This window comes from Stegodyphus dumicola, chromosome 9 (assembly GCF_044657685.1).
Source record: "Stegodyphus dumicola isolate Sdum_Otavi_A_Nest chromosome 9, ASM4465768v1".
Taxonomy (NCBI): domain Eukaryota; kingdom Metazoa; phylum Arthropoda; class Arachnida; order Araneae; family Eresidae; genus Stegodyphus; species Stegodyphus dumicola.
Genome location: NC_140776.1, coordinates 44,058,298 through 44,073,241, shown reverse-complemented (window position 1 = coordinate 44,073,241; position 14,944 = coordinate 44,058,298). Strand labels below are relative to the sequence as shown.

At 30.3% G+C, this 14,944-nt stretch overlaps 1 protein-coding gene across 2 annotated transcripts in view; it reads right to left on the bottom strand.

The window, feature by feature from the left end:
• Window positions 1-14,944, bottom strand: part of pkaap (A-kinase anchoring protein pkaap) — an 81,543-nt gene that overhangs the window by 41,870 nt on the left and 24,729 nt on the right. For both annotated transcript variants that reach the window (XM_035362929.2, XM_035362930.2), the window contains exons 5-6: window positions 11,815-11,899; window positions 4,589-4,712 (exon numbers count right to left, since the gene is read on the bottom strand). In XM_035362929.2, the coding sequence (XP_035218820.1) occupies window positions 4,589-4,712; window positions 11,815-11,899 (209 nt within the window). The remainder of the gene's footprint in view (window positions 1-4,588; window positions 4,713-11,814; window positions 11,900-14,944) is intronic.

Here is a 14,944-nt window from a genome sequence, read left to right as displayed (position 1 = left end):
TCATGAAGACAAAAATAACTTGGAAATTCGCGGATCGGCAAATATTTCTTGCGGACCGGCGGTTAAGAAACAGTGTTCTAAAGAGTTCAGAGTGACACTTCTAGTGATTCTGATGAAAAACATTTTGTCAGAGACTAAGCTGAGTGTCTGCCTTCCATTTCCTGTGAAAGATTTTGATACTTTTTCTTGTAAATAGTCATCCTTGTATATTTTATATTTTATTAATTTTAAAGTTTGTTAATGTATTTTGGTAATTAAAGCTTCAGAATAATTTGAATAGCACTTTCGAAAATTATTTCTCACAGTAAAATTTTTTTAAAAATCTATTTTCATGTAATATATTAAATGCTAATTTTAACGTATATGATAGCTTAAGTAATAACCTAAACAGATACCAAAATTTATGATATTAGAACCTGAACTTTGATTTTTGGATTTCCACCCCCTAAAGTTAGGTTTAGTGACAAAAACTCGCCTCCTGTGCGACAAGTCTTTCGACTCCCATCCGTCTTGAGGAATTGTCTTAAACAAAGGCAAGCCATCTCAAGGTTAAAAGCAATAACAAATCAAAATAGACTGGAGGTAGAAATGTATGATGTTAATGTACCATATTTACTCAGATATCCCCCACTTTTCCTACTAATTTTACCACCTGAAAACGCAACACATAGTATACTATTTCTAAAGAAACAGCTTAAATAATACATATATAGCGTATTAAAAGCACATAAAAACATGCTAATATATTATGTATTTCAAACAGCTTATGAATTTTAATGATATTCTTTTAATTTACATAAAATAAATTGCTATTTGTAAATACAATTTACATTCCTATGATAAACCAGAAATTTCTAAATCACATGCTGAAACAACTAGGGGAGAAATACACAAGTACATATGGTATTTTGTTACAGAGTTCTTGACTTTAAATGGAAGTAATGGATTCACTTTTTTGGCACAGAGGTCACAAACCTTTTTTTTGGGGGGGGGGTATGGGAAAGGGGCAGACTACAAAGTTTTACACTCAGTGGGCCGTACAGCTAACTTGAAAATATTTACAAGTGTAATTCTTTCCACTCATAAAACAAAAAAAAGTTTAAATTTTTTTCATTAGGAACATACATTTTTACATAAAATTTATATGCATTCTGCTGATGAATAATAGTAATACAGTATTTACATTTATTAACAGGCATACTATACAGCATATTAAACTTTATATTAATCTGCAATGAAACTAATTGTTTTTTTTTTGCCCCTAGATAATATTTCATCATACCACAGCTTAAAGTTACTTTCTATCCATAAAGTTGTTTGCATGCAGTCATATAGTCTATGTGTTAGAATTCCAGTGATTTTGCATTACAAATACAAAACTTACATATTCTTTTCTAAACAATAATTTGAGATTCAGAAACAGATTAATTTACCTTATACTAATTCCTACGGAAATTCCCCTCCCCCCCAGTTTATGAATATTTAGGAGATGAACTGCTTTTCAGAAATGCATTAAGTTCGTGAACCAAGGTTTTACTGTGTCTGTTTATTCTATTGTACAGTCAAAAGTCGTTAATCCGGACTCGTCGGGACTTCGGCGATTCCGGATTATCGATCATCAGTTTAAATCTGGTAAGATGGCATGCAAAAATTACAAAATTAAAAATATGAAACCGTAATTTATGAAATAAAGAACAATTATGATCTAAAGGGTATCAAAATTTACAAAAAGAAAAAGCTTAATATTTATTTGTTTACTTTATTAAACATTTCCTTCAATGTAAGTTGCTTCGTTTCATGTGATAATACTTTCTCTTTAATTCTATTAAACAGAATGACGTTTCTGCCCCCCCCCCTCTGCCGCAGAGCAGCGTGAAATTGATAAACAGATTTCGGATTTCAAAACATACTTTCGCTTTGTAATAAATATATATCGGAAATTCTATTTGACATAATCGAAAGTTCAAGCTTACTTTTATAAAATTGCTCTAACAGTCTGCAAAAAATAATAAGCCGGATCCAATTCGAAGATTAAGGAACAACGCAATCTGCAACATTAACTGAATTAGATAACTTTAGCTTAGCGTATAACTCCGTTACACATTAAACGCGCATGCGCACAAACATATTCGCAGCCGTAAGGGTCTTACGCGCTCGTAAACGCCTGTGCGCATGCGTGAACGCGAAGCATGCGCAGAAAGTTTGTAGCTTTGAGGTCCGGATTATGGGTGTCCGAATTAACGACTTTTGACTGTATATTTCTTTTGAATAACTTGGTATTATCACATGCCTGATTAATGTTTTTGTTATTTAATATTTGTTTATTGCTTTTGTATTTCATATTATTTCTAATCTGTTCCTTAGTATTCAGTAATTTGCTGAATTTTGAGCAGATAAACAACTAGAAATTTATAAATGAGAGTAGTCTGACTGAGTGCATGCATTAGCAACTTTGAAATACACATGTATTGCAATGATTTAACCTTCCAAGCAGCCAAACAATATACTCGTATATACACATTAAAAAGTATTAGTAATGATATCTTTAAGTACACAGATATGCATCTAGAAATGTGTCCAGACAAAGTGGCATATACACACACAATTAAAGTGGCAGTCATGAAGTTTGGCATCAGAGTTCAGGCATGGTTTTAGCAGAGTGGTAAGGCAATATCCAAAGAAGACACACAGAGGAATTTCACTTTTAATTGCACATATTTAATTCAAATAGCAGATCAATTTCCTTTTCCAACGAAGTTCTATAAAATTACATATTCAATAATGAGTTACTAAGTAAATTAAATTTTGACTTTCTGCATCATAACATTCTAACAATGAAAAGAAGGATGGACAGAGCAGCGTGGAGTACACCACACGAGGAAAGGAGAGCTTCTGACGCAAAATGGTGTGCATTCAGTATTTATAGTAGCAGTTATGTAATAGGCTAGCAAATTCTAGAAGGTACTGATCTAATGTGAAGATCCTGAATTGCAGAAAATTAACTGAAGGTTGTGTGTTCACGAAGAGCAAAGCCATCGTATTTTTTTTATATTTTACATCTGTATTTTTTTTTGGTACTATTCGGTTTTGAGGACCGTAAAAAATCGCCACACTATTGTTGATGCCAATGCTGCCAAAAGTAACTGCGGCAACCCTAATGCAAGAAAGGAAGTATAATAGTAAATAACTATCTAAATATTGATGTTTTAATTTAGATGAAAGGTTAATTTCATATAATATTTCGCTACCAAGTTATCGCTAAAGCATAATGTCATCTCGTTGGTTGTTCAAACATAATTTTCTATAATGAATGATGCCTTTTCTTTGAAAACATTTTCGATAAAGGGCAGAATCGCCCGCTTATTTCTTTGCCGCTTTTTACAAGGGTAAAAACAATTGGAATTTTGTCAATTTTCTTTTACTTTTTACGTGACAATAGGTCGATGTGTACATAGATAAAGTCAAGGGTGTGCGCAGTGCTATTTTTGTGCAATTCTGGGATTTTTTTTAAAGTGAAAATAAGTCGATGTGTACATGGATATCGAGTATGAGCAATTCTTAAAAACTCGTCAAGCAGTGGGTGATTCTGCACTTTACCCAAAATTCTATCGCAGACTTTTCATCATAGGCAATTCCCAAATTGTTAAATCCCTAGGATATCAAAAAAGGAATTAAAAATTAAACTAATATTTCAGTGGCATCTTAAGAAATATAGAACTATATAAACTTATGCAATCTGAAATCAGCGCGTACACGAGATTTGGCCCGCTGTAAAATGGGCACATTTGCTAGATTTGGCGCTTTCGCGCATACATTTTCGCTGCAATTTTTTTTACAGCCCTCAAAACCGAATACTTATATATATATATTACATATTATATAGCAAGAAAACAAATCAAGGTACAAATTGGTACAAAATCATTTTGGAATTATTATCAAGAAAATGGCACTTCTGTTTGTTTTAGTAATTTTAGGGTTTGAGGGCTGAATCCTAGGCCACTTGGAGGGTTGTTTAACACATACATAAATTCTAAATGTTTAAATACTAACAATGTATAGCATATATGTTCACAGTAGATTAATATATATAGGCAGTGTAGCATATATGACTAGAATGTTACCGATATATGACCCCTACATACTGAGATTTAAAGATTGCATGGCTAAATATGTATAGAATATAATGAAGCTATATACACTTAAAAAAATTAAAAAAAAAAAAATCACAAATAAAAAAGGTTTAAAATCATTTAACAAAAAGATAAATAAAAAATGATTACCAGAAAACCTTTTAGGGTCAATATTCTGGTGCCTTTTATTTTATTTATTTTTCCCCCCTCTCTCTCTCTCTCTACAGCATATATTTCCTGCATGTCAGTCATACAGCACTGAATACACTGAATACCTGAACTATAATCCTTATAATGCATAACACTAAAACTTTCCCAACAAATTACAATTATAAAAATAATTAATATTTCTCTTATATAACATATTTTTAAACTCTTACAAAAATACTTCTTTGTGTGGGAGGAAATCTGAAACATAGCAAGTATTATACAATAAAATTACTCAAATAAAAGACTACCTCCATAAAATAGAAAAGTGCAGAATCATTATAAAGGACATCAGCAAGAAATACATTTCCACTAGTAAGTACATCTATCTGGTGCTTGCAATGAAAATTACTTCTTAAAAAATTTGGGAAATATCTGGAAAATAATATAGATGCAATTTTGTATTAGTAAAATAACATGCCATCATATTGTGAAAATTTGATTTGAAATCCATTTTTTCATGAGTAATATGATTTGCTAATTTATATTTAAAAAAAAAAAGGAAAGTCGCAATTTAAATATTGTAGTATTCTATTAAATTGCATTATACATACATTAATATTTAATGAAATAAACTTTGTTGATAGATAATTCTATTTAGCATGAAAACTGAAGGTATATTTTTTAAGCTAATGAACTGTAATAAAACAGTCAAATCTTTATTATAAATAGTCTTTTAACAGAAGTATAGGAATGATAAAAGCAGTTGTATTGTTGTCTGAAATGATAATCAATAAATTGTGTAAAAAAACCTACAAGAGCAACATTAATATTAATCTTCTGTCAGCATTAATATTAACCAGAATTTACACTTACAAAAATTGTATGTTCACTTTATTAGCAGATGGTACAACATTAAGTTGCTAAATGTTTTTCTCTGATCAAAGAAAATTATAATCAGGCTGTAAATGTACTGATAGATACAGTCATAAAGACTTCTTAAGGAATGACTTATTGGTATGCATTCATATAAAAAAATTTCATATAAGAATAATCACATTTCATATAAAAAAATTATATAAAATGTAGAATCTGAAGTAGAAGGGATAATGTCTAGATGAACAGATAATTTTTACTGCATGGAACTAACTAAATGAAAATTTTTTTGAGCACAATGACAATTATGCACTTAAAGTTAGTACCTAATATAATTAGTATTTACAGCAAAAAATTGAATGGCCTTCTATCATTCTAACAGTTTCCTTTTCAGCAAGAATTTGATGAATCTTTAGCTAATTATTGGGAAAATATCAAAAAATATTCAAATGATTATTCTACTGAGAACATTTTTGTACCATCATAATATTTTGATTGAATTTCACAATTAGTAGAACTAACAGACAGAAGATTGTAATATTTAGAATTTTACATTTAAGTACAGGGAAGGTCATCTGGGAAGGGGGGGAGAATCAAAATATATTTAAAAGATAATTTTTTTATTGGCCAACTATGTCAGTAAAAGGATAATCTTAAATATGCCCAAAAAATTTCAATAAATGTGTATCTTGTCAGTTGCAAGCGAGAACATATTCTACTAATGAAATCTCAACAACAGTTATTACTTTTACTAAAAATTACTAAAAAATACTAACGATGGTAGATCATGAACAACACACCAGTCATGCAGTTTCGGAGACACTTGTTCTGAGATTTTGGAACATTACAATCTGCCCTCTATCTAATTCGCTTAGATCCTTTTCCATCACTCACAAAAGTAAGTACAAGAATGATTCCTTACTTTCTCCAGCAGCAATTAAACACCATTCCCACCTAATTACATGCCCTCCCCGTCACCCAGACGAGTTCATTAAAAAATGTGGGGATGCTCATAATGTTTTGATGCTGTATATGAATTTACGTATTGGTAAGTTTTGAAATTTGGAATCTTTGTTATAAGCGATAATAATGCCAAATGTCATTTAAGCACTTATTTACAATCTTCAATGAATTGCCACAGTTATTTTTAACCTTAAATTTCAAAATAATTTTTCCTGATAATTACTTATGTGGAATTTTTTCTTAGTTTTACTAATGATGCATGATATATATTTATTAAAAAGCAATCTTTTAAATTATAAGATTTATGAATTGAATTTTTAATATATTTTTCCCTCCCTTTTTCTATGTTCATAAAAGTAAATTTTTATCTTTGTCATGTTATCGTCCGCAATTTCTTACTTTAATTTCATTTAAATCAATTTATTTTAAAACTGAAAATGCTGGTTTGATAATAAAATTGTAATTAGATAAAAATAACAAATAACTGCTAATTGATAATAATAATTGATAAAAAAAGTAACTGTTTAATTAAAATGAATTAGGTTTTAAAATATCAAACTTGCTGTACCAAAAGTATATTAATAAAATTTTAGTATTTCATGAACTATAATTATATTGATTAATGATAAGTGAATTAAAACTGTTTTATTATGTTTTTAATAGGAGTTTTATTGTATATTTAAAATAAACAGTAAATTTCAATTGCTACCTCAAAACTTTTCATATGGAAGCACTTGCAACAGTAAATATTCCTAATTACGTAACTTTTTTAATACTGATGCCACTCCTGGATTAATATTCTAGAATGAATGTCAAAATCTGAATATAAATTAAAGCATTATATGAAAGTGCAAGTCAAAAACTGGAACACCTTTTTATGTCTAGAATCCAGATAAATATAGCAAGGCAATGATAAAAATTCATTGTTACATGTGCACAGATAGTAAGTATATACAAATTAAAAATATTCAAATCTGCAATATTTTAGAAATCTGAGCTTTACTCCTTATTTAAAAATCTGGCATTGTTTTTATTTCATGATAAATTAAATTTTAAAATTTATACTTCTGTCTTCTTTTCCTAAATCTTGTCGCATTATCTTAGGTTATTTGACTCTTGTATTTCCTCTTTTAATATATCAATTTTCAAATGCATCATGGCATATACTGGGTAACATTTGAAAGAAATGCTGTTTAAATAAATAAAATAAAATTCTCAAAACATTTACATTAATAAATATAATTAAAGTAAACAGAACAAATAAATTAAAGTTTAAAAATAATTATTTGGAAAAATATAATTTAACCATGCAATTCATACAATTAAAATAAAATTCTACAAAGAAAAATATTTAAAAATAACTACACTGATTAATTAAAAAATACAATATAAAATCGGTATATAAAACATTAGGTGGAGTTTTTTACTTCCTAGTACGAAGTAAAAAGGAAGTATTGTAATCGCAAAAAGTTTCAGGCAGCATATTTCAATGAAAATATCCATTTTGACCGCTATCGAATGCAATTTAACGATGTTTTTAAGTGACATCTGTATGTTAGAACAGGATAAAGGATTCTTTTCCCCCTAAATTTTAAAATGAACAAATTTAAAACCAACTAAACCCTAAACTAATTTAAAATGAATTTTAAAGAGACTTTTTTGTGGTGTCTGTGTGTACGTACGTAGGAACATATGTATGTATCTCGCATAGCTCAAAAACGAGTAGCCTAAGAATGTTGAAATTTTGTATATAGGACTGCTATAACATGTAGATGAGCCCCTCGTATTTTGGTTCCAGTCGGCCGCACCAAACGTATATAAATATATTTATATATATATATATATATATATCCACTTTGTTACCCGGCTCATTGATATCAGTTTCTTTACTCTTATATGTTTGTAAATTGTACATTTTTTGATTTAAAAATGATTGAATTATGTTGTTTTTATCTTCCAGTTAAGGTTTTTATGCCTTTAGTAAATCTGCAAGCAATAGTTGTAAAATTATCAACAATTTAAAAGCTGTTTAAGTACGGTTAAGCCTAATTTTTAAATAACATGGTGGACATATTTGTTTACATTTGAAACAACATAATAGATTGGTTGTCAATCTAGAGAGACTAAGCTTCACAACAACAAAGATAACACCTTCTTTTATTACTGCGAATTAAATCATGCTTAATTCATTCTGGAATTTATTCGAGGAAATAAATGTTTAAGATTTACTTCACAATTTTCAATACAGACATCTTGAGTTTTAGTGTATTTTTGTTTTGTCGCGAAGAGAGAACTGAATTAATTGAATGAGAAATACTGAAGCGTCTGTGAAAAACTCTCCCTTTTTTTTTTTTGTTGTTGTTGTTCTTTGCTTAATTTCTTTTATACATCGTTTTAGATTTATTATAGCATTTGAATAGAACATGTGGCAACAATTAGATAATTCTTAAGATGACATAAATTTTGTGCATTCCGAGTTAGAAATGAATGAAATGTAACGCTGTTAAGTGAACCTAGGGCCAGAGTGTCGCTATGGTAAACAAATATAGTGAATTTTAAAGAGTGCATTTATTCTATTGTGGTTTGTGCGCTATCGACGAAGTAGATTTAATTCAATCCAATAAGTTTAAATGAAATGGAATAAAAAATGGGTATAATTTATTATTCCATACAAAGAAGTCATTTGGTGCACACATCAGATTTTTTTTTTAATGCAACAAAGCATGTAAAGGCAATCTGCCTTAGGAAAGAAATGTCTTCATGGAAAACTTTGGAAAGGAGTTGACTTTTAATTTTATTACAATGGAGAAAACTATGAAAAATTCATGCAACTAGTCCAACTGGTAGGATTTGAATCAAGTCAAACTACCTGTGTTTGGTGATTTTTAACATTCACTCACTAGGAAAATAACATTAGTTCTAGAAACATAAGTTTGAGCCTCTGAAATCTTCAAAACAATCCAGATAGGTTTAATTTTGAAGAATATGATTATTCAAATTCGTATGAGCTAATAAGTATTTTGCTCACATTTCAAAATTATTAATACTGGAAAGCATTTCATCAATTTAAAACTTTATAAAGAATCTAGAAAGAAAAAATCATACTGACTTCATAAACTGACAGAATAGCTGTTGCAATAGATTTAATTTTTTCATAAAAAGCAATTATGCACATCCCCTTGTTTGAATACCTTGAAAAAAGAGGTTCTATAAAACTGCATATTAACTATAACGTTTGCTGTTTAAACTCTTTGGCCCTGGTTTTCAAAAAAAAAAAAAAAAAAAAAAAAGCACCTGAAATGAATTTTTTGATTTCCAATCAGATATGCAAAAGGCATGATATATCAGATTGAAAAATCAATTTTCAGAGCAGTCTTGCGTTTCACAAATTGTTACATGATTTTCTGCCAATGTTTTGGTAGTTTTTCAAAACCTTAGGCACAGAAACTTGGTAGTCACAAGTCCAAAATCCATCCTCATTTCGGACATCCTGCGCACAATGGAATGATGTTGGAACTACATGGTGGGTGTAGCAAAAGATCCCGAGTTCATACAGAGTGCAGCCAATGAATGCAGACACATGCAGACTTGCATTATCTTGATGGAACATTACCTTTTTGTGTCAGAACTCAGTTCGACATTATTCCTTGATAGTAACGCCAACATGGATCGGCATCTTGCTGTCAAGGGTTTTATTCTGGATACTCTTCAAGGATAATACCTAAGTAATCCCAACAGATACAAAGCATGATCTTTTTATTTGTCAAATTGCATTTTGTGATGCTGCTGGCGGGTTAACCGGGTACAAACCAACTCCCTTTTTGGCCTGTGTTGTTGAAGTAAATTCACTTTTCATTACAAGTGAAGTTCCAGCCCAGAATTTTGCCCTTGCATTGATATTCGAACAGATTAGCGCAGACCCGAACACATCTGTCCTTATATTCTTGAGTCAGCTCATGCAGCACCCAGTAATTGAACTAGTACGTCAAGTTTTTGCGATGTATAGCACAACTAATGTACATGGCACTAACGTTCAATTTGCTTAGCAAGTTCTCGAGTAGCACTCAAGTACACTGAGCATATACTACTCTCGAGTATACTGATCATACAGTTCGAGTATACAAGTTCTCACAGGCGGGCCTCATCAACATCAGTAGGCCGATCAAAGCGCTTTGCTTCTTAAATGTCACAATCCTTGCTTTTGAACTTTCAGTACCAAACCTTCATAGTGTCACATGATACAATATTAGTACCTTAAAGCTAAATGTACTCACTATTTGCACATAACAAATAGTCAGTACATTTGGTGACATTCTATAGCTGACTTTCTGCTACAGAACTGGAAGTAAATGATGGTTCTAATCTGGTAGCATAATAGTTCCATTTCAGACACCTTGTATTTAATGTTTTTTGTTTTTACAAATTTCACAACACAATGTTCTAAATCAAGTCTCTATCTTTCAAATGCCAAAAATCGTTTGACTAAATATAATTAAACAAGCTAATGTGAACTGTTTGTGGAGACAGTGCAGGGGCGGGCAACTGTTATTAAAACCCAATAATATGTAGTCATGTAAAAAGTGCTTTGATTTTCAGCAAGAAATACAACAGGATAAAAAAATTTATCCACGCAGTATCAGAACAAGCACTTTTATGATGGAAAAATTGAAAGGATGTAGTAGGGGGAAAGTGGATGATTTATAGGCTGTTATAAATCCATGAAAGCTCTCAACATAAGGAAATGTATCTCAGGACAGTATTTGATGAAGTTTTAAAGTAAGGGCATATCATACACAATGGATGGAATTGAACATGATTTACTGCTGGACAGAGAAGATGTTGTTGATCGTGATACTGTGAAAAACAGTGAAACTAACAATTAGAAGATTAATGATTGAAAAATAAGAACTGATATCTTGCACACTTTTGTGATGACATAAGGAGGCCAAAATCTGTTTTAGATTATGTGTTTAAAAATGATTACTGCTGAAAGCAATTACTACTGGATTACTTTGAAAACATAATGACTCAAAGTAATAACTTGAGAAACTGCCAAAAAATGCATATGCTTCCTGCCTATTCAGAAGAAAACATTTCAAAATTGCATATCTATGCATGTAGAAATCTTGAATTTGCTGAGAATTAAAATCTTTTAATTACATATTTTCATGTCTTTTTTTATATAAAATGTATGTTTTATTCTTCAACAGTTATCATGAGTTTTCCATGGCATAATAAGTGCAATTTACCAAACTCAGAAAGTGAGCAACTTATTCAATGAAAATCTCGATAGACACAAATTTTCAGTGAATTTTTCTTGTGAAGTCATATTTCTGAGATGTGTTGTTAGCTTCAGTCAGCATGCCCCTGCATCCACATCCAAAAAAGTTCACATTATTTGTAGATTTCACAGACTGAGATTTATGCAGTGCAACATATTTCTGCTCATGCTACAGATGTTTTACATTTGTTTTACAGGAAAAATTACATCTATAATTTCCTCTAACAAAGGAAGTAAGATGCAAATTAAGTCAATTGGGATTATTTGCATGAGGAAGCTTTAAAGAAAGAGAAAGAGGAAATTTTTTACATTTTAGCATACTACATTTAAATTTGATATGAAATTTATGCTAATGCATCTAATTACTAAATCAAACACAAGAATCTTTTCAAAAAGGGGATAAATATTAATACATACTCTTTCTCCATTCGCTTAAAAACAAAATCTTGAGCAGGAACAAAACACTGTGGATCAATATCACCAGAGGAATTGAATATATCATCTGTTATACAAAACATAATTCTGTACTTTACTCAAATAACTCAGCACACAAACTATATACCTCAACATCTTAAAAAATATAATTTCTAATTTGCAGTTAAGCATTATAAATTAAACAAGCATACAAATTCTGACACACAGTTAAAGCAAGAGACTACAATAAAACATATAATAAAATATTATATTAAACCTTTTTAATTCAACGGATAATACTAAATATAAATAATAAGTCTTCACGAATAAAATATTATTTGAGTGGATGAGTTATTAGCTTAAATTATCTCAGCAAATACTTTGATATCAGGAAATTAATCCTAGTACTTATGAAAAATTCCATCAACCAAGATATATTGGCGAAAATCCCACCAAGCACATATCAGTCATTGTGGTGGCCAAAAATTATTAATGCTTTGAATGCTTTTCTTTGCAAAGCCAACAACACATAAATTCATTCAAATAAAAATCTAAGTACTAGTGTGCAGTTTCGACTGTTTCTTGTTATGCCCTTAAGCAGAGACCCACAGTTATTCACTGGTTTGGAAACACACTCTTATATATTCAGATCAACAAGTTACATCAGTAATTTACAACTTTGACTGTTCAAATCTGACAACTGTTAATTTGACAGTTTTATAATACTATCATGAGTTCAAATAAACCATAAATCCTTTTTTTTTTTTTTAATATATATATATATATATATATATATATATATTTTCTTTTGCTGCTTGCAAAAGGGTAGTCATCTTCTTTCAGAAACTCTTATAGTAAAACACTCGATGTTCTCCCTGTTCTACCAAACTATGAATTGCTCAGTATTCTACTTACTTGGTTTTTACACTAGGTCAAATGGTTTTTCAACTAGTTAGACCCTCTGGTATTTTTCTTTAGCCTTGATAAAAAGTTGTCTGCACAAACATCATTTAACCCTCTGAGTGCTATGACCAACTTTATACAGTTATGAGATTTTTTGTTATTTGGTATGTTAGCTAATAATTTAAGATATTTTACTTTCTCATTTCCTTTAATAATATAAATGTCATCTTAATAAAGTAAAGTTTTTGAAAATAGAGGCTAAAATAAATAAATACAAATTCAACAAATAAAAGTTGTTTAAATACCGGTCTTCATGACAGATTAAAAAAAAACCTGCACCGCTCAAGTAGTTGTCACAGCTCCAATTTATAACTGTCTTTTACTTAAATCTAATTAATTGTTCATTTTCCCATTCAATTTCCACAGTCATCCATTTTTGCACCAGCTGCAGATGATAACAGTAAAAAATTAAATAGAACCTGGAACCATGTGCTTTTCTGAACTGATATTAACTTTTCACAAGTCTTAACATTGCAACACTGCTTGTCTGTTTTCAAGCATGATATCTTGCCCATTAAACTTTGTGGATGCTGGTAGGATTCCATATTAAAAAATATATATCTATATTCAACTGCGTTCTCTTTTGTAGTTGGCATGTCCCAAATCTGAGTCAAATAAATAAATAAATAAAGAACTGAATTTGAAAAATAGAGCTGATAAAACTTTTCTTTAAAGAACACACTAAACCAAGTGCTTTTTAAGGAAAGCTTTTCCATCATTAGTGAAAAATCAGCTCTTCCCACACCCCCCCCCCAAAAATGGTCGACGGGATTTTCTATGTGTACTCTAATTTTGAAACAACTCTAATTTTGAAGAACATCTGACTGCCTATATGGGAATTTTTTTGTTTAAATCAGTGATGTTACTTTTTTAAAAAAAGCAAATTTAACTTAGAAAATGGCAATGTGCCATGCCATTAGATTCCTACTTAAGGTCAGAAAACTGTTATAAACTTAGTCTTGCAAGAAGTTAAATATGTATGTTGATTAATTGTTTTTAATAAGAAATATTAACTTTTAAATAGGCACTTTAGTTACTCAAAAATGTACAATTCCCCACTTATATTTTAGGATAAATATTAAGAAAATAAAAGTGCAGGTGAATATTTGATGACAGCATGGTTCTGATTGCATTTCACTTGTTTCTGATTACAATGAAAAGCAAGCTACCTAATTAAATCAATATGTTGCTTTAAAAATATAGTATAAAAAGAAAAATTAATACCACTTAATTATTTATTTCCAGATAAACAAGTAATCAGTATAGTAGATGTAGGCCTAAACTGCAATTATTTAACAAGATGACACTTACATATTACATTTAGCAGAAGTTATGCAATTTATACGTATGGCATGCCACCTGTGTGCAGTGGCTTAGTTAGAAATTTCAAAGCCCTTGGGCAAAACTTAAAATATATATAAAGTTTAATGCTTTAAATAATCTCAGAAAATTAATCAAAGTAGTCTGAGTCTTTATTAGTTTTACCATTTTTTGCACTAGTTACTACGGTTGATAGTGGCTGGACTGATAAAGACCATATGTATCACCATAGCGTAATTTTACTGCCTTTAGCGAAGTAATCCAACTTCAACAATGAGTTGGGTTTAGATTTTTTAAAGATATTTCTCATTTGGTTTTAAATTTAAATTCTGAGGTGAGGGGATGCTCAAATTTGCCACTCAGCACTTAAGCTCTTCGTTTTGGAGTTGTACTGAAATATCCATGCTCCATCACCCATGATATTGTACAAAAAGTGAGAATCATTTTCACACACTTCCAAAACATTTTGACAAATTTCCACTCAGGAAATACTTTGGCTGTTGGTCAAAATTCTTGGGACGATATTTTTCTCATATGCATATCCTAGGTCACGATTTCAGACAATAGCTTTTGGAATATTTAACATATCAACCACTAAATAAACACTCATTTGACAGTCTGCAAAAGTTCTTTCATAGAAATCACATTCTCTTCGTTTGAGGAAGTTGGCATGTGCCCAGCACAGCCTTCATCACTGACCTCTTCACAGCTTTCCAAAAGCTATACCATGTGTAGGCTTTATGATGCTCACTCCTGCCCAAAGACATGTTTAACGACTGGAAAAGTTTCCACTTAGATTTGCCGAGTTTCACACAAAACTTTATCGTATATGTTTGTTTCAGTAAACTCT